The 26,004-nt window shown below is 41.5% G+C and overlaps 1 protein-coding gene across 1 annotated transcript in view; it reads left to right on the plus strand.

The window, feature by feature from the left end:
• Nucleotides 1-14,229, plus strand: part of papss1 (3'-phosphoadenosine 5'-phosphosulfate synthase 1) — a 29,400-nt gene extending 15,171 nt beyond the window's left edge. Inside the window, exons 9-12 of the mRNA XM_007907712.2 lie at nucleotides 1,078-1,213; nucleotides 6,056-6,324; nucleotides 11,927-12,156; nucleotides 12,860-14,229. Of these exons, the coding sequence (XP_007905903.2) occupies nucleotides 1,078-1,213; nucleotides 6,056-6,324; nucleotides 11,927-12,156; nucleotides 12,860-12,998 (774 nt within the window). The 3' untranslated portion in view covers nucleotides 12,999-14,229. The remainder of the gene's footprint in view (nucleotides 1-1,077; nucleotides 1,214-6,055; nucleotides 6,325-11,926; nucleotides 12,157-12,859) is intronic.
• The last annotated feature ends 11,775 nt before the right edge of the window (nucleotides 14,230-26,004 follow it).

Consider the following 26,004-nt stretch of genomic DNA (forward strand, 5'->3'; position numbering starts at 1 on the left):
TCCTCCCCTCCTCGAGGTGAAAGATGATATATGAATGTAAATTGTACTACTGTATGTGTCCTTTTAGGATACAGTTCAAGATCTTGGTCCTCGCTTTCAAAGCCCTCCATGACCTTGTCCCCTTACTTCTGTGACCTCCTAACCCCCCTACCAACCTGCCTGCTCCCTTTGCTCAGCATGCTCCCGCCTGCTTCACGTCCCCCGCCTCGCCTGCCCCACCATTGGCAGGTGGGCCTTCTGCCACTCTGCCCCCACCCTCCGGAACTCCATCCCGCAGTTCCTCCGCCTCGCCCCCTCCCTTGCCACCTTCAAGACCCATTTCAAGACCCTCCTCTTCAACCGTGCCTTCGGTCACCCTCCTTCTCCGCCCACCACCCTCCCCGATCTCGACCCCAAGCTCGGGTCTGAAACGTTGGTTGTCCAGTGCCTTGGGACATCCTGATATGAAAGGCCCCCAAACAAGTGTAATTTTGTTGTTGGTTTTATCACTAAATCGATAGCTGGAATTAGGCTGTTGAGTTATGGGGACACAATGGGATGTTTGAAAGGAAAACAACAACTTGCATTTATATATTGCCCTTCACGCATGGTAACATCCCAGAGTGCTTGGAAAAGAATTGGAGGAGATCTTATTTTAAATATTCAGGAAACTAAAGGTCCTAAAGCAACTGAATCCTAGTAATATGTTCAACAACCTCACTAGCCTGATCACAAAAGGGAGGAAAGACTCAAAGTCAGAAGAGGGAATGAGGGAAGGTGAACAGACAGTTTAGCTTCAGCTACTTCACACTGCAAATGGTGAATATGTAGAACGAACGACTCGGGGAGTGGTGAGGGCAGGTTTTGTCAGGAATTTAAGCCAAATTCGAGAGCTGTTTCAGGGCCATGGGAGATGGAGCAGTGAATGGATTTGTTTTTGCCTTTAGACCTGCCAGATGGACCTGCAATATTTTTCCTCCCCTCTCCTGTACATTCCTATGTTTCCAGGATTTACTTGTTGGAAATCTAATTCTTATATTATATGCTTCTATGCTCTACCCCCCACCTCTCGAATCTGGTTCTCCGTGTGGTCTGCAGATGGTAATGCAGAGCGGTGACTGGCTGGTTGGCGGTGACCTGCAAGTTCTTGATCGCATCTACTGGAACGATGGTCTGGATCAATATCGCCTGACTCCACGTGAGCTGAAACAGAAATTTAAAGCCATGAATGCTGGTGAGTAATGAGAACTCTTGAATCCTGTACATTTCTTTATTTGTTTAAAAATATTGACCTTGCAGCTTGAGTGATTTTTTTCCTGTGCTCCATACCAGCCACTCTCATAATCATAATAATCATAAATCTTACTTTTCAGACTTGACATCTCAGAGTGTGTCACAAGATTTAGAGTAAAGTGTAGTGACTTTCTACGTTGTAGGCGAATGGGCAGCTAATTTGTGAACAACAATGTCCCACAAACAACCATGAAGTGAATGACCAATTTTATTTATCTGGAGGATAATAAATTGAAGTGTCAACCTAGACCTTGAGTTCAAATTCCTGGCATGATACTTGAACCCACAACCTTCTGTCTCCAAGTGAGAGCCAGGCTGACACTAAATGGTTTATGACCACCAATTTTACGAAGCCTAACCAGGATTTTGTAGACAGGGCGTCACTTTAATCTCATCAATCTGTGGTGGGTTAGGTCCCAAATGTAAGCAGTTTCACTGTTTATAATGCACTTCATCACTTAATTTGCCTCATACTTACAAAGCTTTGAGGACTTATGATCTGCTGAATCTCTTCTTGTTCAATATCTAGACCTCAATTATATCCATACAGTTATTGGTGTCTCTTACTCGCCTTTCATATGACATTTTGAAATTCTACTGTAAAGATGCAGAACTTGGAGGATGCGAGCAGCATTCTTTCATAATATTCCATTATTGTAAACTGAACTTGCTATTTATATGTACTGCACAGAAGTAATCTGGACCTGGAAGATGCTAGTAAGTGCTACTATTTTCTCATTACTGAGTAACTTACACTTTCCCGTTAGGCATTCATTCAGATTGAGGATGGGAAAGATTTATTATCTTCCCTAACTGTTACCGTGTCTGTGACAGTGTTTCCCCTGGTGTCTTGGCCAACAATCCTACGGGTAAAATTGGTCATTCATGCATGGCTGTTTTGTGGGTCACTGCTCGGCACTACACTTTACATAAAAGTTGTAAAACGCTGTGAGAAGTTTTCAACATTCTAGGCGCTATATTAAATGGAGGAAAGAGAGGAAAAGTAAACAAAAGCTGTTTTTTTCAGTTATAAGTTTGTGGGTTCAAGTCCCACGTCAGGACTTGAAACTCACACTCTAGACTTACACTCCATTGGAGTGCTGGGAATGTGTTGCATTGTTGGAGCTGCTGTCCTTTGCATGAGATGTTAAACTGAGGTCCCGTCTGCCTATTCAATTGAACGTTAAAGATCCCATGGCACTATTTGAGAAGGGAAGGGAGTTTCTCCCGGTGTCCTGGCCAACAAATCCCCTAAATAAAATCAATCATTCATTTCATGTGTGCAAATTGGCTGCCACGTTTGCCTATAATTACACAGTGATTACATTTTATAGTATATCCAGTGAAGTGTTTGAAATGTCCTCCCGATATGAAAGATTAAAAAAAAACTGTTCACAAGAAGAATAGGATTTTTTAATAAATATTTTTGTTGGACATGCAAAATACCTTCACCATTTCCCTGCTGGTAAGGAGACCAATTAGCCAAGCATAAACCTCTCATACTTTTTGTCTTGATCTCCTGAAAGCTTACCTCTTTGACCCATTGATCATCTCACTTCCCCTCTCAGTCCTCGACAGCCAAACCCATAATTGTGAAGTGCTCCGAGATGCTATCCTATGTGAAGGCCGTTCACTCTAAAAATACAAATTGTTATTGTCTACCAACCCTTGGAGAACTGCTCCATCGTTCTCTCAGTGTGTGTATGTGTGTGTGTATATATATATATATATAAATCTTAAGTAAGCGTTTTACTATTTCAATGTTTAAGGAATATTCAAAGTTGAGGTTATTTAAGGCTGTTTTTAAGAATCTGAAAAAAGATATTGATGAGAAAAGAAGACAAAAAGCAAAATTGAAGCAGAATTATCTATACAGATGGGTTCAAAGTCAGAAAGAAATGTTGAAACAATGTTGTAATAATAATCCTTACATTTGGTATAGTACCTGTCACAACAGGGGATGTTTCAAAGATCTTCAACAGGATATACTATAAAGTGTACTGTCTGTATTTTCAGAGTCTGATTATTGACTTTATTGGCTCTAACAGTTTCTTCTCTTCTACTGCTTCTTATTGTTGTTTTCCCCCCTCATTTCCCACACAGGCTTTGCCCTGTCTACGATTTGTCTTTAATATAGGGTAGTTTCTACGTTTTACTTAAGCCAGTATATGTTTTCCAATTTGGTAATAGAATTCTTGTAGTATGTGTAGTATCCTCCAAAAAAAGTGCATAAATACTGATTCTGTCGTTGCTACACATGGAACCTTGCATCTTTTGAAAGCATTTCCATCTGCTTCAGGTCGCAAGGAATAATGGCAAGTCAACATGTAGTCTAACCTTAACCGAGCTTGAAAGGAAGGTAGTCTTAGATATTAGTACTGTATTTGTATGAAAGTCAACAACTTTGGTTCCTTTACTGTTTCTCTATGATTGGCTTTATTGCTGTTTTTCCTTTCTTTATGACTCCAATGAATAGACTGAATGGCTGGGGCACTGATACTCCTTTTGAGGTAACAATTGTGATTTGTGATAAATGATAATTGACATAACTTTGCCAATCGTTACCTCATGAATTAGACCCCCTTTCAAACCCCTCCCTCCCTGCCATCACTCTCAGTAGCCATCACAATGACTGAGCCTGAGGCATTGAACTTGGATGACAAAGGGTCCCAGCATTGGAGTGCTGGGTAGCAAGTTATTGGCTTAACTTAACTAAAAGATGGGAGTTAAGCTGGTAAGGTGTTTGCTGGCTTTCTATTTAATGTTGTTGCCCATCGACATGACAGAGTTGGTGGTGGCAGAGAGTCATGTCCAAAGCCGGCCTTGGTCTTGACTGACACCCATTGACCGTCTTTGTCAACTCTGTGAGAATTATAACTGGTGACGTTTTCCAGCTCACAACAATTTGTTGAGGAAAGCTCTGCAAACGCACTTGGCTGAAACGAATAGTTGATCCCAGTTGGTTACCACGTTCAAAGGGGTTTGATATGATTAAACGGCATGATATGGTGCTAAATAACCACAGCTTGCATTTGTATAGCGGTATAGCGCCCTTCGCATGGGGTAGCGTCCCAGAGCGCTATATTACCACTACATATCAGATTCCGGAGAGATCTTGCAGGCTTTTGTAAACATTTGAGCTGCGCAGACACTCGCTCACTTAACAGGAAAATGAGCGCAATGGTGACTCTTGTAGATTCAACAATAACTTGCTTTTGGTAAATGGAAAGATTTTACCTCCTTGGACAATTGGCTCACATTCTTGATGTGTTTATATGCCTGCTGATTTCTGAGTCCAGATAGACCATTCACCTGGTAACCATATGTGTTCACTACAGGATACCAGTCAGTCTGGAGTGTGTTACAGAGTTGTAACGCAACAAGGGGCTGAGATGATGTCAAACCACGAGAGCTTGCGCAGTTTATCGACATCACCTCAACCTTGAGATGAGTTCCTGCCTCGGAACACACTGCAGAATCTTGACTTTTCTATAAAAAGAAATAATAAAAATGAAGTCATTCCTTAACTTTGCCGCACTTGGTTTAGTGTTTTTCATTGGGTATTTTTGAGTGTTGAAGCGATAGCCAGGCTCTAACAGGGCTCTGATGATGTGCAATACAAAGCACCCCCACTATAACAAGTAAATATAGTGGGAAGTTCAGGAAGTAGAATATTATATCCTCCCCATCCAGTTTCCCATGCAATGTTCCGATCTCTGGATATGGGCACCTGTCAGTCCTTGCAGTTGATAGGAATTCTCCCACTCCTTTTTGAAACAGTTTGTAGTTTTTTGTAGCCACCTGTGCTGGTGATTTGCTCCACACATCATACCAGTCTTTTACTCTCTGTGGCCATTTGCCCACAAAATACACAATCAGTGCACTTTGCAGTTTATCCTGTGAAGCGCTTTAGGATGTCTCCCAACGTTATTATTACTAATCTAAAAAAAAGTTCTGTCGTGTTTCGAAGGATTATCCCATTATCCCTCAATTTTCCCAGTTGGGAACTGAGGGCTGGAACAGTTTTGTGTACAAAAGGTCAAGTGATTGGCAGAGGCTTTACTCTTACCCTCAGTTGCCAAATGAAGCAAAATCCTGGTTAACTGAGCTGGATGAGAATTTGTGTGTTAAGTGACCAGCTGTGAAAACTTTTCAAAATGGATTTTCATCAATGTAGATTTACAAGGATGTCACCAGGGATAAGTGTTTACAGCTGTAGAGAAAGATTGGGAAGGTAATTGGTTTTCTCTCTAGAGTTGAGATGATTATAAGGGGACCTGATAGAGGTGTTAAAGATTTATGAAAGTGGATGTTGATAGCATATCTCCACTTGTTGGTGGGTCCATAACTAGCGTGCATAAGTTAGCTAGTAGTAGATCCAATAGGGAGTTAAGAGAAACTCTGTCACGCAGAGAGGGTGGTTTAATATCGTCTCTGAAAAATGGCACCTCCAACAATGCAGCACACCCCCAGCATTGCATTGGAGTATCAACTTAGACTATGTGAGTTCAAGTCCTGAGCTGGGGCTTGAACCTGTAACTTTGTGACCCAGGGGTGAGAGTGGTACCAACTGAGCCAGGGTGACAATCTATTGCAGAAAACATGCTGCAAACATGAGGAAAAAGGGAATAGAGAGTGGGAAATGGTTGAGGCTCATGTGGAGTACAAAGACTGGCAAGGACTATAACTGTTGAATGTCAAGTTTCATGCTGTGTCATTCCTTGTAATCATGTAATTAATTACTATGTGAAATTGTTTGACCTTAATTTGTTTTCTTATCTAGATGCCGTGTTCGCATTCCAACTACGTAACCCAGTACACAATGGTCATGCTCTGCTGATGCGTGACACATTTAAGCAGCTGATTGAACGGGGTTACAGACAGCCAGTGCTTCTACTTCACCCGCTGGGCGGATGGACCAAAGATGATGATGTACCGTTAACATGGCGAATGAAGCAACATGCTGCGGTCCTGGAGGAGAAGATACTTGATCCAGAGTCTACTGTTGTGGCTATTTTCCCATCTCCTATGATGTACGCTGGGCCAACTGAGGTGAGTCTTATTTTCATTTTGAACTAGTAGTTTCCTTAAGGAGTTGTCTGCAGTATAATTAAATGGTCTTAAGATTACATCAGCACTATGCCTATCCACTGGAGAATTATAATGTCTGGCTTCCAAAAGTGTTTGATGGGGAGACTTCTATATTTTATTTTACTTGCATTTTGATACGGCGATCTTCTATAAACTGAAACTTTTAGATATAGTTCAGTATAATTTAAGTAGATTACAGTGTATAAAATCTGTTGCTGTCCATAATCATCTGCAGCAACTACATGACTGGTGTATTTTGAGAACTCTGCCTGGCTGCAATAAAAAAGAACTAGCTCTGCAGTTTGGAAAACTTTTTAATACATTGCATTGCAGCACTAATTCTCCGGTTAGTGATCCATGATGTACGTTCTTGGTGAGAAACGCTTATATAATGCTCTGCTCTGTTATGTTAAGTGCTCTGTCTACGTACACCATACTGAATACAAATCTTTTTAGTCCGTCGATTCTCTTCTTCCACCTACCACCCCCCCCGCCCTGAAAATAAACTGTTCCAGATTAATTTTTGTATTATGATTGCGGCAATTTATTTCAGATTTTTGGATAATGGGCGAAACACAGTCCATTGCAATCCCACCCCCACCCCCCCCACGCAAAAAAATTTGATGACTAAATCCCACTGTAATGTTGACTTCAGGCTATGTATGTGGGCATAAGCCTGACCAGATGTGGTATGCCATTGCACTTCAGTAATTTACACAAGGCATTGCATAAAAGGATGCGGGTAAACTCGGGGAAAATCTGCCAGAATGCATCCAGATTGTTCCAGTATACTACCCTTCAACTGGCAGTGTGAGTGTTTTCTTGCTAACCTCCTATTTTGCAGTCAGTCCCAGCAATCATAATCAATCAACAGGAGATGTGCTTATATAGCCAGGGTCTAAAGAATAACGGGGCAAACTCCAGTACACAAACAGTGAACAACTCAATGGCAGTTTATCTTTTTTTGCACCATTTTAGTCGCTCTGATATTCTGGGGGAGAAACACATCTTCCCTAGAACTGTCTAGCAAATGGGACCTGGTGCAGCCTGGCATATAAGGGGCCCTCTAACAGAACTACAGAGGGACTTGAACCTAGCAACCATGCAGGGAGGTGTTTCCCAAGACAATAGCACAGAGTACTGCACCCTGCCTGGGAACCAGCATTTTAGTAGCTCATGGGCATGTACTATTCCATTCAGAATTTGTCTTGTCGGGCTAAGCCTCCTTCCTGTGTGTCTGCTGTCGCCCTATCAGCTCTGTCATTCTCCTGCACAGAAGCTCTGAATAGGAGAAAGTCCAAGAGCATTCCACACACGCTCATGGGGTCAATAAAGCTTTATTATGCATCAGGCCACAGGAGAATAGCTCCAAACCACAAACCGTTATGGGCATTTATATTAGTAAAAAAAACAACAGAAAGGACAAACGGCAGATTGCCAGAATTTACAAGCATATCATTTAATGCATATGTGAAAGTCTTCTTAAGAAGGGAAATTAAAGCTTTTAAAGTTAAATGGCAAGTTCACAATAAATAGTAAATAATGCCATTAAAAACACTGTTCCCTCACATTTCTTCTCCACTCAAGCATAGAAGATGAAGATGTTATGCCAACACTCAGATATAAAAATGCCCAAATAATTGCACACAAACTTTTCAAAAATGCAACTAATGGTAGACTTGTGTCAATCATTGTGAATGTTGTTCTAACACAAAATAATAGGGGAGAATGTCTCAAAGCAATTTACCCACCATATTGTGGAGTATAATGAGTGTGTATTTGTAGGCGAATGCAGCAGCCACTTTACATAGAGCAATCCCCTAAACTGAGAGAAACTCCTTTCTCAACAACAACAAATTACATTTATGCAGTGTATTTCACGACGGGAGGATGTCCTAATCTTTTAATGTTAACCAGAGCAGGCAAGTGAGACTTGGGTTTAATGTCTTATCCGAAGGCACCTCCAACAATGCAGCATAGCCCCAGCACTGCACTGGAGTATCAATCTAAATGATATGAGTTCCGAGTCCCGAAGTGAGGCTTGAATCTTCAGCCTTTGGCTTCAATCTTTAATAAGATTGTTAAAATGCAACAGCTCTTTGAAGGTTGAGGTTTGTATCCTCTAACAAATGCTGATGACCGATATTGTAAGGTGCAGCTTCTTTTTTCACTAGCCATAAAGCCTGGCTCGGTTGGTTCCACTCACTTCTCCGAGTCCTAAGGTTGTGGGTTCAAGTCGCACATTGGCATTTTGAACTGACAATCTAGGCTGACACTCCAGAGTAGTGCTTGTGTCAATTGAGGTAGTTAAGCTTCCGTTTGTAGGCAACACGATTACGGATCAGAATGTTGGATTCTTCTCGCCTCAGCCAAAAAGACCATGGTGTGCTCCAAGACGCTATCCTTTGTGAAGGGCCCTATATAAATGGAAGTCGTCGTTGTTGTTGATGTACATCTTGACTTCGTCTATGCGAGCCATTCTGCCTGAAGCCTGCTCTTCCCCTGAAACAGAAGGGGCTGGTATGGAAGCCGTGAGTTTGAAGGAAGAATAATGTCCTTAGATTATCCGGGCAAATCTGAAGTAATGTCCCGTAGTGCAACAAATTCTATTTGTTCAGTCTGGTAACTTAAGGAGTAAAACAGCAATTTTAAACCTTAGACAAGAAGCTAAGAGAGCAAATGACAGATTTTAATGTAACTGCGATGAAATTATTAAATGTTTATCAGGAAAATAATAGAGGCCCACTTGAAAAAGTATATTCTGCCTGATAACATCTAATGAGAAAGCTGTGGGTTTGAGCCCCATGTTGGGACCTTGAGCTCACAGACTAGGCTAACTAGTCTTGGCTAACTTAAATTATCATTTAAGAATATTAAACATGCATAGTAATTATGATTCACAGTATACCTACCTAAATCTTTTTTCTTCTTTGTGTTTTATTAAAGACTCTCTGACTACAAAAATACGGTCAATCCAGTTTACAGTCTATAATGTGAAGCGCTTTGAGACATCTCAGCGACTTGATAAAGCACTATATCAAATGCACGGGTTATTATTACTTGTTCAGATGTTTATAGGACTATAAACCAAATCTAGGGTAAGATTCAGTTATGCTGGTATCCTGTAATTTCTTCATCTCACGTATTGTCATAATAAATAGTGCACTGTAAATGTGTTAGTCTAATTAGGATGGGTACACCCGGACTCTTGATTGCAATTATGACTTTCTTGGTTGTTCATTGAAGATGGACATAAAAACAGATATTTTCAGCAAGACGGGGGTTATTCGGCTTGTGTACGTTTTAATTCAAATTTCCAGCTTTCCCTTAAACGTTATTTTACTGTGCCCTTTCAGTAACTAGTCACGTGATCTTATCTACTGAGCAGCCTGCTAACCTGTTCTCTGTTAAGAACGGAATTCAGATTAGCTTGGAAATCAGAGGAGACCAGAGGCTGTGACCCCCAGTTGGTCTCTCTAGTTCCAGTTGACAGCAGTGAAGGAGGAACCACGTGCAACACTTTGGCTACATCAGAAAGAAATGGGAGCTTTGACTATGTATGAGGGGCCACCACTTTTAGTTTCCTCTTTGATCCTTACATATGGCGATCCTTACATTTGATACAATGCCTTTCATGTCAGGAGGATATCTCAAAGTGTTTCATAGGATTTACAGTAAAGTGTAGTGACTGTGTGTACAGGTGAATATGTCATCCAATTTGTGCACGGCAATGTCCCACAGCAACAACACCTTGCATTTATATAGTCTTGGAGAGCACAAACAGCCATGAAATAAATTACCAATTTTGTTGGCCAGGACACTGGGAGAAGCTCCCTTCTCTTTTTGAATAGTACTATGGGATCTTTAACATCCATCTAGACAAACAGACTGACGTCTCATACGAAGGACAGCACCTTCAACAAAGCAGCACACTCCCAGCACTACATTGGAGTGTCATCTTAGATTTATTTATCAAGGTCCCTCTTAGTTGAAAGATATAAAACCAATTAATTAGGTCATCAAACATTTACAGGGTATACTTTTCCAGTAGCCGTGAGTTACCACAGTACTTTTCTAAAGAACTGTGTTTTTTTTTAGCTTACCCAAAAAGATAGATGCACAGGAAAGGAATGCATTTGCCAAATTAGTCTTAGCTGTGATCTGCTGTAAGTGATTTTCTACCAATTTCAAATCAATAAAATACTGATGTGGATCATTCCATATGAGGGATCAGGGATGGAAAAGACATAGTGATACCAATGGAAGTGCTTATGTCTGTGTGGAGCACATGCTTGCGATTTCATGCAAAATGGAATTCAAACTCTGTTGCCCTGTTTAAGAGTGAGCAACCATTGCAATTCCAGTACAGGCATCAAGATCTAGAATAAAGGCCTATCCCTGTCAAGCCATAAAGTGACGGTAACCCATGTGAACTATTGTTGCAGTGGGCACAACAACACATTCCCTTTGCCATAACAATAATACTGCAGGTATTCAGGTATAGATTTGGGACTAATCAAATTCATATGTTTTGTGTGTATATATATATATAAAAATATATTTTGAATCCACCAATTCTAGAATAGTTTGTGGCGAAATCTTCCTGAGGCTGCCAAACGTGCGGGTTTGGCAGCATTCACATCCTGGATTGGTAGTCTATGCAGATGATGGATTGGTCTGGCATGCTTATCGTCTGTTACTACAAACCGGCGTACTGAGAACAGGACATTTCACGCCTGCAGAGCAACTCTGTAGAAAATTCACAATGCAATTGAGAAGGCCGCCAGAGAAAAGGCATCAAGATGTTTTAAGTGCCTCCACGATTGAGCTGTTTTTGGCATAAACACTAATGCTGCACTTCTACTGGTCGAAGCCACCTCCTCACCAGACGGCATTGTGATTGGCGTTGAATTTGGTTCACTGTTGAATTATACTGTACATTCACTGTGAATATTGCCAAAATCATAATATAAACGCACAACAATTCTGAGTACATCTAGTGTTCTGGGATGTCTGTAAGCTACCTACAGTAAAACATGCATGAGTCTGATCTGTATAAAACATATAACCTCCTAAATCATACGTCTGCCCAAGTCATGCTCAAGAGTTTATATTGTATGCAAGTTTGACATAACTCATACTTTGCGTAAGTCATATTAAATGTATGGTGCCAACTGATGTGACTTATATGAGGTTTACTATATACAAAAGATATACCATTAATAGGAGAGATGTGGACCATTTATTCAGTTGCTATATGTGCCTGAAATTGGATGCTTCAACACCAGCACAGGCTGCATTACTTTTGGATCCTGGCTACCCTGCCATGGTGGATTTACTGACTGCATTCAAATAAATGATCTGTCTACCATTTCATAAAATGCCCGGCTTGACAGGTAGGTTCCTGGTTAATAATATAAGGAAATAATAGTACTTTTACACGTGAAATGAGAAGTCAGTTCCATCATGCCGTGTATGGAAGTGTTTTGATTCAAACTACAAATTTGTCAATCAGATGTGCTGATTTACTGAGCGCTTTATTCCTGCTGTCTGAATGTTGCAGGTCCAATGGCACTGTAGATCCCGCATGATTGCAGGGGCTAACTTCTACATTGTGGGTCGTGACCCTGCGGGAATGCCTCATCCTGAGACCAAGAAGGATCTGTATGAACCAACACACGGAGCTAAAGTGCTGACCATGGCCCCAGGCCTTCTGTCACTAGAAATTGTTCCATTCCGCGTTGCTGCTTATAATAAGACGAAGAAGGCGATGGACTATTATGACCCCGAACAGTAAGTATGAAATGTAGGGATTGCAAACATTTCCCCATTTGGTATATTCCAGCATCACACTGGAGTGGAGTGTTGGGACACTTCTGCTGATTCCTGTCTTGCCATTGAGCTCACAATCTTAGCAGGATCACTCTGCAAAGGAAAATTGGAGGGCCGATCTTTTGACCCCATTGTGGCCTGTTTTGGAGTGACATGAGCAGATCTAGGAAGCAAGTATGAAGTCGCTCACTCTGAGCGGCTGAAAGCCCGTCGGTCAATTGTGCGGCAGATAGTGTGGGGGACGTGAAACAGGCGCTTCAGTAAGGTTGAAGAGAGATAGGGTGGGGGCAAGATTGGAGGGATTTGATGATGAGAAGGAGGATCTGGGATTTGATCCACTGAGGGATGGGGGAGCCAGTGGAACTGAGTGAGTGGGGGTGATATGAAAAGTTATTTTATGAGGGTTGTGATCTCATCATACATAAAAGGGCAGTACTGAATTAGCCTTAAAGACCTGTTGCTATTTTCATTGCTTTGTTACGCAAGCTCACAATATTCCCCATGTCTACAATTTAATATAAAGTGCAGACTGCCTTTTTTTAAAAAATGCTGTGTAATAAGTAAATCCTAAATCTGGTATAAATACAAACCAGATACATTTTATTACTGCGCCATTAATTAGTCTTTTTGTTGTTTCAAAATGCTTGTGTTTTCCGGTTTAAAGCCATGAAAATTTTGACTTCATCTCGGGAACCCGAATGCGTAAACTGGCTCAGGAAGGTGAAAACCCACCAACAGGCTTCATGGCTGAAACGGCTTGGGCTGTCCTGATTGAATACTACAAGTCCTTGGAGAAGGCCTAAATGGGCCAGCGAAACAGCACACAACAGTTCTTTAATTAATAGCAGGGGACCACACAGCAAGGGTTCCAGCAACATTAGTAGTGTTTGTCAGGAACCTGCTCTCTTTCTTAAGCTGCAAACTTTTCTGCACGAATCTTTATGAGCTTCAGTATGTATTGGGATGTGTGGAGGTGCTGTTTTTTTTAATGGTTTCTGTTTTTCTTTGACACGGTTTTAATTTTGTATTCCCTTGTTTTAATCGTTGGTTTCCCCAACCCCAGATGAGCAGAGAACAGCTTAACATTTCAGTGGGTATTTGACGTAGTAAATTTCCAATCTCAACAATTTAATAATTAGGGGGCTTGCCGTCTAACATTACTTATTTTTTTTAATATTTAATTACTGGGGGTTGTTTAGTTGTCTATTAACTTTAAATTTTGTTTAGCTGTTGACATTGGGTCTAACAGATTTCAGATTCCGTTAATATTTGGTGTTTTATTTTACCTTTAGTTCTTTTATATTTGATATTATTTCTGGGATGGTGGGAGGGAGAGAGGGAATAAAGAGGAGGCCCACTTTATGCAGTCCATGTGCAAGTGATTACAGCAAGCTTTAAAGGGAGCAATGGAAACGTGACTTTGTACAGATTTTGTGCTGTTCATGAACACCTGGGAATCCAGCTGTTGGATAGTTGTGTTGTTCTGCTGCTATAGAACTATCCTGTCATCATCACTTTAAATCAAACCAAAACAACACGCTTATTCTATAGCGGTTATCATGTCCCACAGGTGGTGTCACTTTGCTTTCTGACTTGGCTGTGTGTGTGTGATAGTATTGAAATTCACAAACAGTTTAACCTTTTAATTGCTGAGCCCTCCAGTAAACCCAGTGAATATTGATTAAATGGAATTTGGAGGCATGTGCCGTTTTTAATGTAAAACAACTGCCCTGTGAATGCTAATCCTAACTATGAAATGTTGGATTATGTGTGTAGTGAAATCGGCTGGTGTATTTGTAGCATGACTGGTAATATTCGTAACTTTCAGTCTTAACAAGGTTATAACAGTTTTTGTATGCAGCATATTGCAGGTCTAAACATAAAACACATTCAACATCTGTGCTTGTGGAAGGAAGGTACTATTGCATTATATTCCAAGCCATTTTGTTGTTTTTTCACATATTGATACTTATCCTCAGTGCTAGGATCTGCCTTTATGTTTCTAAATGAATCAATAAAGTCTCATTAATGGTCTCATTTTTCCTTATTAGTTAAGATTCTACAATGTTCCTTCAAAGTTAATTCAGTAAAAGTACATGGTGTCTACAAAGTCCTGTTACCCCCATTTTTTTCGCCACCGTGCACTGACCAACATCTGAAACATGTGGAAGAATGATGATAAATGTATTTAAAAAAACTTAATTATATTCAATACAAATGTTTAACTGTATTTAAACATCCAGAAGATCGGTGTGAGCGCTCTCATTCCGTTGCCATGTTCGGTAACATAATTGAGTGACATGGGGAAATCCATCTCTTGACAACTTGTTTCAGTTTCTCTGAACTTCTATCGTTGTTTGTGACAGTGGGTAAGAAGACTTTGTGGACGCACTATACATAGAATTTTTTTTGTTTCTGAAGATGCACACAATCTACTGGGCACTTCTGTAATTTCTTCGCTTTAAATTTGCTTTGCAAATTGAGAGGAGTTGTAGGGTTGGAAACAATCCAAGAGGTTAATTTACTTGGTCTTGGAAAGACTCAAAGAATTAAAAGTTGATTAATTTTGTCGGTCTTCGTAAAGAATGTGGATTGTCCAAAAATTGGCCCTTTTGGAGTTGGCTGACCAAGATGTATGATGATCGTGTTACAGAATAAATTCTTACCCTTTTTGTTCATCATCCAATGGAGGATGTTTTTGGCCAGTGGGTGTCTGATGCATATCTATGCAACTTACACATGGAAATTTCCCTGTGTTTCGAATGCTCCATGTCCCCCGCCCTGGCTGCCCTAGCATCGGCGGCTGGCCTTCAGCCTTTCTACCCCTACCCTGAAGGTGAGGACCAGGATCTTGAACTATTCTCTATGTGATGGGAAGCCAGTGGAGTCGGGCGAGGATGGGGGTTTAGGTTGCAGAGCCTGATGCAGGAGAGGGGACAGGCTGCAGCGTTCTGGATGATTTGCAGCCTATGGAGGGAGGAGTTGGGAATGCCGACAAGCAGGGAGTTTGTGTAGTCGAGCCTGGATGTAACGAACACATGTATGAGGGTTTCGGCGGCCTGTGGTGTGAGACAGTGGCTGAGAAGGGCGATGTTGCGGAGGTGGGGGAAGGCACAGCGGGTCATGGCACAGATGTGAGGTAGAAAGTATAGTTGAGCGTCAAACAAGACCCCAAGGTGCCAGACTGGCTTAGTAAGGTGGAGTGTGCAACTGTGGATAGTGATGCTGTCAGCGCCTGAGGTGAGGAGGTGCTGACGGGAGCCAATCAGGAGGGCCTCGTTCTTTTTCACGTTCAACTGAAGAAAGTTAGCTCTCATCCAGGACTTGATGTCTGACAGACATTCTGTCAAGACAGCAGTGATCCTGGAGTCAAAGGTGGAGGCAGAGAGGTAGAGTTGGGTGTCATCCGCCTACATCCGCTTCTTGATAAATACGAAACACCTCATTGAAAGCTTCCATCAAGTAGCACAGCTTCAGTTTAAACAAGGGTTAATTCATGTTCTACCATTGAGCAAGGACAGCCTGTCATTAGATGCTAGAGAAGCTGAGTTAGCACCCTCCACTAACCCCCCCCCCCCCCCCACACGCACACACACCACTACAGGCTCAATATTCTGCGTAGTCTTGGCCTGTAATTCCATTCTGTCTTAAAATTAAATTCATAATTTGAAAGCCAATTTTACACAGTTGTTACAGTTTCCAAATTATGTATTTTCCATGATTCTGCAATTGTAAACTTTACAAGGGAATTGTCCAACAGGCTAAGACTAGGTGAAATTTCAGGCCTTTTGTTTTATTGACCATGGCAATGGAATCCCAACCCACTCTTCAGCAAAGCCAATAGAACTGGATTACATTCCAGAAGGCACATGGGCGATGGAAATGTGGAGCTCGGAAACTCAAAGGAATAGAGTTAGGGTTGGGGGGTGCTAAGAGACGTAATCACAGGACGACAGGAAAAGATGAAGCTTTGGACCCAAGTATTAAATGGAATGGGAGTAATAAAAATTTAATTCACACAAGATGGTATCGATGTATGATCATGTGTTACAAGACAGGCGTGGACACCTGCAAAAGTTGATGTATACTTGATTGAAAAGCATAGACCAAAAATAGTTCTAGCTGATGCCAGGATGATTGGAATCTTATCTTTTTTTGATTGAGAAATGGTGTACCTAAGAACAGCAAATAGTCTGCCTCTTTAAATTATGCATTCCATTCCACATCTATCATAGCAGTGACTGTTTGAGTTGCAAATACCATATGTCTAAGAGTAGAATCAGAGGATAAAAATCAGTATTATTTAATTAAAGTGCCTTTGCTTGGAGAGACTTCTGCACATAATGATCCCTCCAAGTTATCGTCCTCATCTCAACCCTGACTCTCCTCTCCATGGTGCTGGAATCTGTTGCTACCTCCCAGCTATGCTCCAAGCTTTCCCATTTCTCCTCATTTAAATCCATCTCATCTGGTTTCCATCCCATCTCACAACACCAAGACATTCCTGATCAAAATCACCAGTGAACCCTATGGCCAGGGTTCCCCGTGCCTCTCCATCCTCCTGAATCTCTCTGTAGCCTTGATACTATTGGCCATCTTTCCTTCCTGGTACATCTGTGCAGCTTCACATTTTCTTTGGTTCCACTTCTACCTATCCCACATCTTCACTATGTCTCCTCTAATGGCTTCTCTTCATGCCATGGCACAGTCATTTGCAACGTTCATCAGGGTTCTTTATCCTTGATTCTCCTCTCATCCTCATCTACATGCCTCTCCTTGGCTGATGGCATCTGCAGACATGGAGTCCTTTCCCATGTATGTGGATGACACTTATGACTCCAGGACCACTCCTGACAGACTGTCTTAATTTCCTACAGCTGAATATTGACAAAAATAAAGCTATCCTGTCTGGTTCCTTACAACCCCTCCTAATCCCTGGTTCCAACCTTATCAAATTCTGTTCCAATCTCACCCCAGCTCACACAGTGCCAGTGTACAACCTCAAAGGTTTTGTTTGACCTCAGCATTCCTTTAAACCTTTCATCGGCACTTGACCAAGTCCACTTTCTTCCATTTGTGCTGCACAATCTACCTTCATCTGTTCTGCACCCTATCACAACTGAACCCCTCCTCACTGGCATTCAGAGTTCAACCCTCAATGAGCTCCAGATCAGAATTTGATTGCCCGTACCCTTTCCCATATCATGCTCGACACACCCATCACCCTCATCAGGCTCCACTCACTCCCTATTCCCTAGTGGATTGATTTCTAAGATACTCATTTAATTTTCAAATTCTCTGCACCCTTGTCCACTCTACATCTGTGATCTTCTGTGGCCCTATTCCCCTACCCATTTTCAGCTCTGCCAAATCAAGCCTATTCTATGTATACTATTCCATTTATGGAGTCTTTATGTATTGGTTAGAGCACTCGCCTCACAAGTGAGAGGACCTTGGTTCGATTCCTGGGCAGGGTGAAACCTTAGATAAATTTATTTACTCCACCTGCCTCTGTTAACCTAGCAGCGAGTAGGAACCTGGTTGTTAGTTGATTGGCAGATCGCTTTTCCAGGGATAATAATCCCTCCAAAAAAATTATAATAATTTGGTCATTCAATCCATGACTGTTTGTGGGACACTGTTGTGTGCAATTGGCTTCTGTGTTTTGCCCACAAAACATAGTTAATTCACTTCACAATATATTGTGTGAAGCACTTTTGAGACTTCTCAAAGATGTGATAAGGCGCTATATCAATGCAAGGATTATTATTATGTATCTCACCCCTCCAATGTAAGTAAACCTTCAGCCACTTTGCTCTTACTCTCTCAAACTCTCCCTACATCCGCAATCTTCCTCTCCATCTCTGGTAGTTCTTTAAGATAGTTTCCTGCGTGAAAGATGCCATATAAATGTTGTCGCTTAATACAACTGGTCAAAGCAATTTTATGCTATGCTATTGACTCGATGTGCTATTGTTTAATATTAGGGAGGTTGAAATTCTGGCTGCGTAGAATATAAATAAAAATGACATTTGATATGGCAAGTGACCGGGTATTTTGCAGGTAAATGTATCAATCAATTTTCACACAGCAATGTCCCACAACCAGAAGTGAATGATTCAATTCAATCTGGGGGATTGTTGGCCAGGACACCTGGAGAAACTGCCTTCTCTACTAAAGTAGAGTTGTGGGATCTTTAACATCCAATAGACAGGTCACCAGTTTAATGTCTTATCCAAAGGGCAGCACTTCTGACTATTTAGCATTCCCCAGCAGTGCACTGAAGTATTGAGGAAGACCATGAGCTCGAAGTCCTGATGTGAGGCTTGAACCCACAACTTTTTGATTCGGAGGCAAGAGTCTACTGATTCAGCCAGGTTAGCATCTTCCCTTTTCATGCAGAAATATTGCACTTCTCCTTGAGCAAGCAGGTTGAAGCTAAAGTTGCTATTTCATTTGTGAGCACAACACAATGGAAGCCTTGTTACCAGCTTTGTGCTCAGAAAGCTCCTTGTATCAAATGGACCTGTGGCATTGGCCAAGTAAGTTCACTGTTAGACTTAATGGCAGTGAAACTGAGTAGCAAGGTCATAATAATCCTGATTGAAGCTTGTATCGTGTACATCAGAAGTGATTGTAACTTTGCAATAGTACATTTGCAATAGGTGACCCTGCTGGATACTGTAGTAGAAGGATAGTAGCATGTGGAAGAATGCGTCAAAGAGCTTTCTTCACCCAATTCACTCTTGTGATCTGATTATTTGATGGCAGTCAGATGTTACTGTTCTTTTCGCAATATCTTTTCTCTTCAAAACCAAATATCCTGTGAAGCAATTTGAGACCTCCTTCCGACGTGAACGGTGCTGTACCAAATGTAAGGATTATTAGTCTTGCCATTAATCACATTATATATTATCCAAGAAGCATGTGCTTTGTTTATAGCCACTGATTGTTACTTTCAGGGGGATATTGTGGTGACTCTATCTCAACAACCAAGCAATTCACTTCTATGATCGTTTTTTCACAGTCAAATAGTTACTTAGAAAGTCCACAATGTTAGATCCTCAAAATGACATGTATGCCTTATATATCTTGATGATATAATGGTAAAAAGATAGGATGGGTATTCTGGAAGGATAAGATCAGATGGGCTGAAGGGTCCTCTTTGTTCTAACCAATCTTGTGATTTTGTAAAAAGGCAGAGTTATTGATTCTATACCTTTATATTATCCATGATTATATTTTTATTTGAACCTTCAATTGACTTAAAATTGTAAAAATATAATTGCTTTAATATGTATTAGTACAAATACATGTAGCAGATTCGCTCCCAATTTGAAGCACTTTGAGACATCTTCCTGACATTATATCAAACGCAAGGATTATTATTTTACATTGGTCCGGAGTTCATGTTTATTTGGGTCACGTACCTTTCATTCCCAGAAGGAGACATTAAATTTCATGACTAATATTCCTTATTAAGGAATTCCATTTGGAAATACTACAAGTTTCCAAGTTCTGACTGTCTAGGTTTGGTACTCAAGTCTACAAAGAATGTCACTTCAATTCAATGAAGCCCTTTTATCATCACTAAAATGAATGAGTACTTCATTGTGCAGCATTGCAGCACACTTGGCCGTACATGGCGTTTGATTTTCAAGTATTTAACTACAAAATATTAGTAGTAACATTACTTAGAACTCCTACGCAAAATATGGAAGTATTTAACTTGCATTAATGCAGATCACAGTGCTGTGAGAGTTACTTTTTGCTTCTAAACAGCTGGTGAATTGACCACTATGAACAGGCCAACACCAGGCCAGTGGTGCTGTTGTCATTGACAGATCGGGCTGTTTGGATGTGATGCTCTGGCATCATTTGATAACTCTTTGGTTTCAGACTTCATTAAAAGTTCCCGCTGTACCTATCTGTAATTTCACCATCTGTTTCCCATTTGACTCCAGAGAGCTCTTTATGTCCAAAATAAAAGAAATGCAGATTTCTGATAGGAATAAAATGAGATCCTTCAGATAATTAAAGAGAATAGGAAAAAATGTAATGGTCAACATGGATAATAAGCAGCAACGATGAAGAAAAAGAGCGATTATCTTTAAATCTAAGCCAGCAGTGTCTTATAAAATAAGCATTAAATAAATAATTACATCCTGTTATGAGAGATGCAATCCAAATCCAAACTAAATCAAAACCACGTCTGGAACGATAGTATTCACTGACTCATTTATACATTCTGTTTAATAGGAAATGAACACTGGAAAATAATTGCATTAAATCCCCATGCATATCATACGGAGGATAACATTCTCTTTCATGCTCACTGTGGGAGCGGAAAAACTTGCAGATGTTTTAAGCTGAATATCAATGAGATGTACCTGCTTGAATAATTTACATTGAGAAGAATCAGACCTACATTGATTGTTCTGAAGAAACCGCCACTAGAATATATGAATCCCGGTGCATGATAATCGGATAAGATGATAAACCGAAGTCTTGTTTGCCTGTTCAGGTAGACATTAATCATTCTAAAAAGAGAAGGGAGTTTCTCCTAGCCAACAATCCCCAGATAAAATTAGTCACTCGCCCAGAATCTATGTCAGCAGAGGATCTCCCTAATAGTGGAAGCACAAACCATTGGGGTGAAATTCAACCTGAGTCTAGATTTCCTCATTAACGTAGCATTTTAGACCATCCAGAATTTACTAAACCATTGGATTCAGTCTTAACTTTGAAGCCAATTTTCTGTACATCTGAACAGAACTTACAGAAAGCCGACTTCATAATTAAAACTGTATTTAAGAATTTGCCTAATTCTCTACATTCTGAATTGCTACATAAATAGAGTACAAGTAGATACAGGTAAAATATTTAGCCCCGACCCGAGGCACTCCCCCTGAAAATGCTCCTCCTCCTACCCCCCTCTTTCTGCTCCCCCTCCTTCCCCATCTTCAGGTCGCGCCTGAAGAACTTTTAGACCACGCCTACTGTCACCTCTCCTCTACTGGCTCGGCTTCGGGCTCCGCCATTGTTAAGCTCTTTGAGACGCCGCCCGAAGTCGAGGGCACTGTATAAATGGAAGTTGTTGTTGTTGTCTTCCAAATCAGGAGCTCGTGCAGGATTTTCACAGTATTGTGCAGTATCTCAAATAAAAATAAAACGCTTTTCACTCCAAGCTTGAAATGTCTTCAACTTTATTGTAGGCCCTCGCCTTAATAGAAATATAGAAACAGGAGTAGGCCATTCAGCCCCACGACTCTGTTCTGCCATTCTATAAGATCATGGCTGATCTGTACCTTAAGTCTAATTATATGCTCTTGCCCCATATCCCTTAATATTCTGACCTAACAAATAGCCATCCAGCTCAGTCTTGAAGATGTGAATGGATTCAGCATCCACAGCCTTTGGGATTAGAGAGTTCCAGATTTCCATTACCCTTTGGGTGAAAAACTACCTCCTGATTTCACTCCTAAATGGCCCAGCTCTAATTTTAAGATTATGCCTCCTTGTTCTGGATTCCCCACCAGACGAAATAGTTTCTCTGTATCTACCCTATCAAATCCCCTTATTGTTTTAAAAACTTCAATCAGATCATCCCTCAACCCTCTAAACTCAAGGGAATAGAGATCAAGTTTATGCAACCTGTCCTCATAATTTACCCTTTTAGCCCTGGTGTAATTCTGGTGAATCTGCGTTGAGGCCCTTCCAGAGCCAATATATCCTCCCTGAAGTATGGTACCCAAAACTGAACGCAGTACTCCAGATGGCGTCTGCCCAAGGCTCTATATAGTTGAAGCATAATTTCCTCTCCTTTATATTTCAGCCTCCTCGAGATAAAGACCAGCATCCCATTAGCCTTATTTTTTTCAACTTTTTGTACCTATGAGCTTGTTTTTAGGGATTTGCGTCCGTGAACACCCTTATCCCTTTGCTCCTCCACAGTTCTTAGTTTCTCAGCATTTAGAAAATATTCTGTTTTGCTATTCTTGGATCCATAGTGGATGACCTCATACTTCCCCACATTGAATTCCATCTGCCACAGTTTTGCCCACTCACTTAATCTATCCAAGTTCCTTTGTAACTTCCTGCTCCCATCTACACAATTTACTGTGCCTCCTAACTTTGTGTCATCTGCAAATTTGGATGTAAAACTCACTATTCCTTCATCCAAGACATTTAATTATATATTCACTCTCGCCCCCTCTCACTCGACTCCACTGGCTTCCTATCCTTCAGAGGATCCAGTTCAAGATCCTGGTCCTCACATACAAAGTCCTCCATGGCCTCGCCCCACCCTACCTCTGCGACCTCCTAACCCCCTAACCCCCGCCTGTTCCCTCTACTCAGCCGACTCTGGCCTGCTTCATGTCCCCCGACCCACCCGCCCCACCATTGGTGAGATAGCCTTCAGCCACTCTGACCCCCAATCTCTGGAATTTCATCTCCCAGTCAATCCACCTCACCCCCTCCTTAGCCTCCTTCAAGTCCCGCCTCAAGACCCTCCTCTTCGACCATGCCATCGGCCACCCCCCTTCCCCTCCCTTACCCCCTGAACCCCAGCTTGGGTCTGAAATGCTGTACTCTGTCCAGCGCCTTGGGACATCCTCCTGACGTGAAAGGCACTATACAAATGTAATCTTGTTGTTTGTATGGAGAAAAGCTGAAGCCCCAGTACAGATCCCTGGTAAACACCACTTGTCCCGTACTGCCAATCAGACAATGTTCCTTTTATCCCTACTCTCTGTTTCCTGCTTCCCAACCAAGTACCAAGCCACGTCGCAAGGTTATCTCCGATTCCATGCGCTTTTATTTTTGCTAATAACCTCTTGCGTGGAACCTTATCAAATGCCTTTTGAAAGGTCATTTTGACAAAATCCATTGACACTCTCTTATCTACCATTTTAGTGACCTCAAAAAATTCAATTAGATTAACACACGCTTTAACATCCAGCAACTGGAATCCACCTTGATTGTCTTGCAGAAAGGCAAGCAGCTACTGTTTAAACTCCGTACCCCCATCTGGTGGAAGGGATGTGTGCCCGAACTGCAGACAGGAAGATGGTTCTCACGCATTTCATGCGTGAGCATTTCATCGAGTTCAAGATCCTCATCCTCACCTTTAAGGCCATCCATGGCCTTGCCCCCTCCTACCTCTCTGACCTGCTGACTCCCTACCAACCTGCCCGCTCCCTCCGTTCAGCGGGCTCCAGTCTGCTCCATGTTACCCGCCCTACCATCAGTGGCCGGGCTTTCAGCCTCTCTGCCCCCACACTTTGGAACTCCATCCCACGGTCCCTTCGCCTCGCTTCCTCCCTTGCCTCCTTCAAGGCCTGTCTCAAGACCCTTCTCTTCGACCGTGCCTTTGGTCTCCCTCCCACTTCTCTGCCTTCCCTCACCCCTAAACCATGCCTCCCCCACGCTCGGGCCTCGACACCTGACTGTTCAGCACTTTGGGACGTCCTCCTGACGTGAAAGACGCTCTATAAATGTAATTTTGTTGTTGTTGTTAAATGTCAGCAGTACCCTACGTATATTCTGGGGTCCTGAAACCTTGGCTCTGGAATTAGGTAAGCAGGATGCGTCCCTACAGAGAGAGAGTGAGCATTCCATTCCACCAATCTGTCTCTGGAATTTCCATGTCTAGGTGGGATGCGTGGAATTCTCAATTTGGTTTAGTTACTCTTAAGCCTGGTGATGGGTTTCCACATGTATCAGACACCCGGCTGACCAAAAATAATTCCTCTCTGAGCTGCTATCCTGCTATGTGTTCCCACATTGGTCTACGAGGTTACATGTTTTACATGGTCTGAAAACTCAGACTGCCCAATCAAAAGAGAGGGTTGGATAAAATAAGCCTTGCAGAATGCTAAACCAACCATTATTCCATTTCAGCTTCAAACTGATTCTTAGGTGAATTTAGTGCCTTGACATTAAATATCCTTTTTGGTAATCCATTCAGCTTGATTGCCCTCCATGTAATGAAATACTTCGCACTGTCTATCCAAAAATTGCTCTCCACAAACCTGAACCTGTGCCGTCTTGTCCTTGTAACTTGTTTTTTTTGGTAGCTTGATACCTTGAAACTATTATTCTAGATTTATGTTCTCTACCTCTTTCGGTATAATTTAGATCTCCATAAGGTCCCATCTGAGATGTTCCTTACATGGGTTAAACTCCCTAGTTGCAGTTGGAAGAAGCTCTTATTTAAAATATTCCCACCCACTTGCTGTCCATTTGCCTGAACCTAAACCCGAGAAGAGGCCCTTTTCTCTGCCTCTAGTTACACTGATGTGAATTTCTGTTTCTCACGCATCATCCTTGTGAGCTCTGTGAGCAAGGCTGACAGTTTATGTCAAATTCTGTGCAGTTGCATGCTTTGCGCTTAAACTGGCTAGAAAGTGGATTGAGGCTGTCTAAAACTATTTGACTCGAGACACTTAAAGTTGGCAAGGAAACAAGACTTAATCCGTCCGTTTGGGCTAGATTCCAGATCTGGTCTCAGCAGTGAAAGGAGAGTGTTCTAACCAACTGTACCACCCAATCCCCATTGCAAAACCATTTCAACAGATGTATTTTTTTGTAATATTTTGTTTTCTTTTGGAATAAGATGTTTCACTCCAGATTATTTGCTAACTTAATGAATAAGACTTGACAGACCAGGATTTCTTGGATTTCCAGTCTATTGCCTAGGGTGGCTTAAGAGAAAAGATGCCATCATTGCTAATGACATGCAGATTGCTCAACAGCTTGTCCTAGGTTGAAACATCTTGTAAGAATAGACTCAGTTCAGCCTCCTTCTCCTCAACAAACTTTCCAAGTGCAGCAATGAGCCAATATGAGTGGCGTACTTTCTATATTTTTTTGCCATTTTTTCTCTCTCTGTATGTATAGGCTTTTGCTGGAATTTAATTACACAGGATGCTGCAATATCCCCTCCCTGACCCCTCAGTTCTCTCTGTCTCTCCCCCACTCTCTCTGTCTCTCTGTCTCTCTCTCTCTCTCTTGCTTGTTTTCCTGTATGTCTATTGACATATAACCCCAGAAATGAATACTGGCAGGTTATTCCATTGTAAAAGGTGTCACATCTGAACTCGATTGTATATCAACCTGAGGTTTGAGGATTCATAGAGTTATGGCAGTTGTCTTAAAAGTTAGGGAAATTGGAAAACTGGCTTCTAAGTTCATTTAAGAATATTCTACAATTCTGCACAATCTTAAATTTCACGATCTTAAATTTAAAGTTAAATTGATGAGGATTATTGGGTCTCTGTCACCTGAAATTCCACTTGGTCTTAGTTAGTTTGTGAGACCCTTTTGTGTTAACATTTAGGATTGAGCAGAACTTTGCAAAATTCTTAAACTCAGCCTTAATTTAGTTTGGTGCCAAATGAGATCACTGGAAAGTGATCAGAAGAGCAAGCACTGGCTAATTCTATATTTCCTTCCTTAGACCAAGGGTGTGTTCACCATATGAGATCACCTAACTCAACACAGAACAATGACAAAGCTTGTGTGACTGAGCACTCAGCTTTGGATATGATCTGAGCTCAGCTGGTAGCAATCATTTTTTTGGGTCGAAAGGTGTCAGTTCAGGTCCGCGTTGGGTCTTTGAGCTCACAGTCTAAGTTGACTCTACAGTGTGATCCTGGGGGAGAACTTCATTGCTTGAAGTGAGATATTTAACTGTTCAAAAAGCAAAGGAAATATTTTCTCCCAGTGAACTGGCCAGCAATGCTTGAGATAAATGGGTCTGACACATGCCGAAACCTCTAGGAAAGCATCCTGGTTACCTAATTC

The sequence above is a fragment of the Callorhinchus milii genome, unplaced genomic scaffold (assembly GCF_018977255.1).
Source record: "Callorhinchus milii isolate IMCB2004 unplaced genomic scaffold, IMCB_Cmil_1.0 Scaffold1, whole genome shotgun sequence".
NCBI lineage: Eukaryota > Metazoa > Chordata > Chondrichthyes > Chimaeriformes > Callorhinchidae > Callorhinchus > Callorhinchus milii.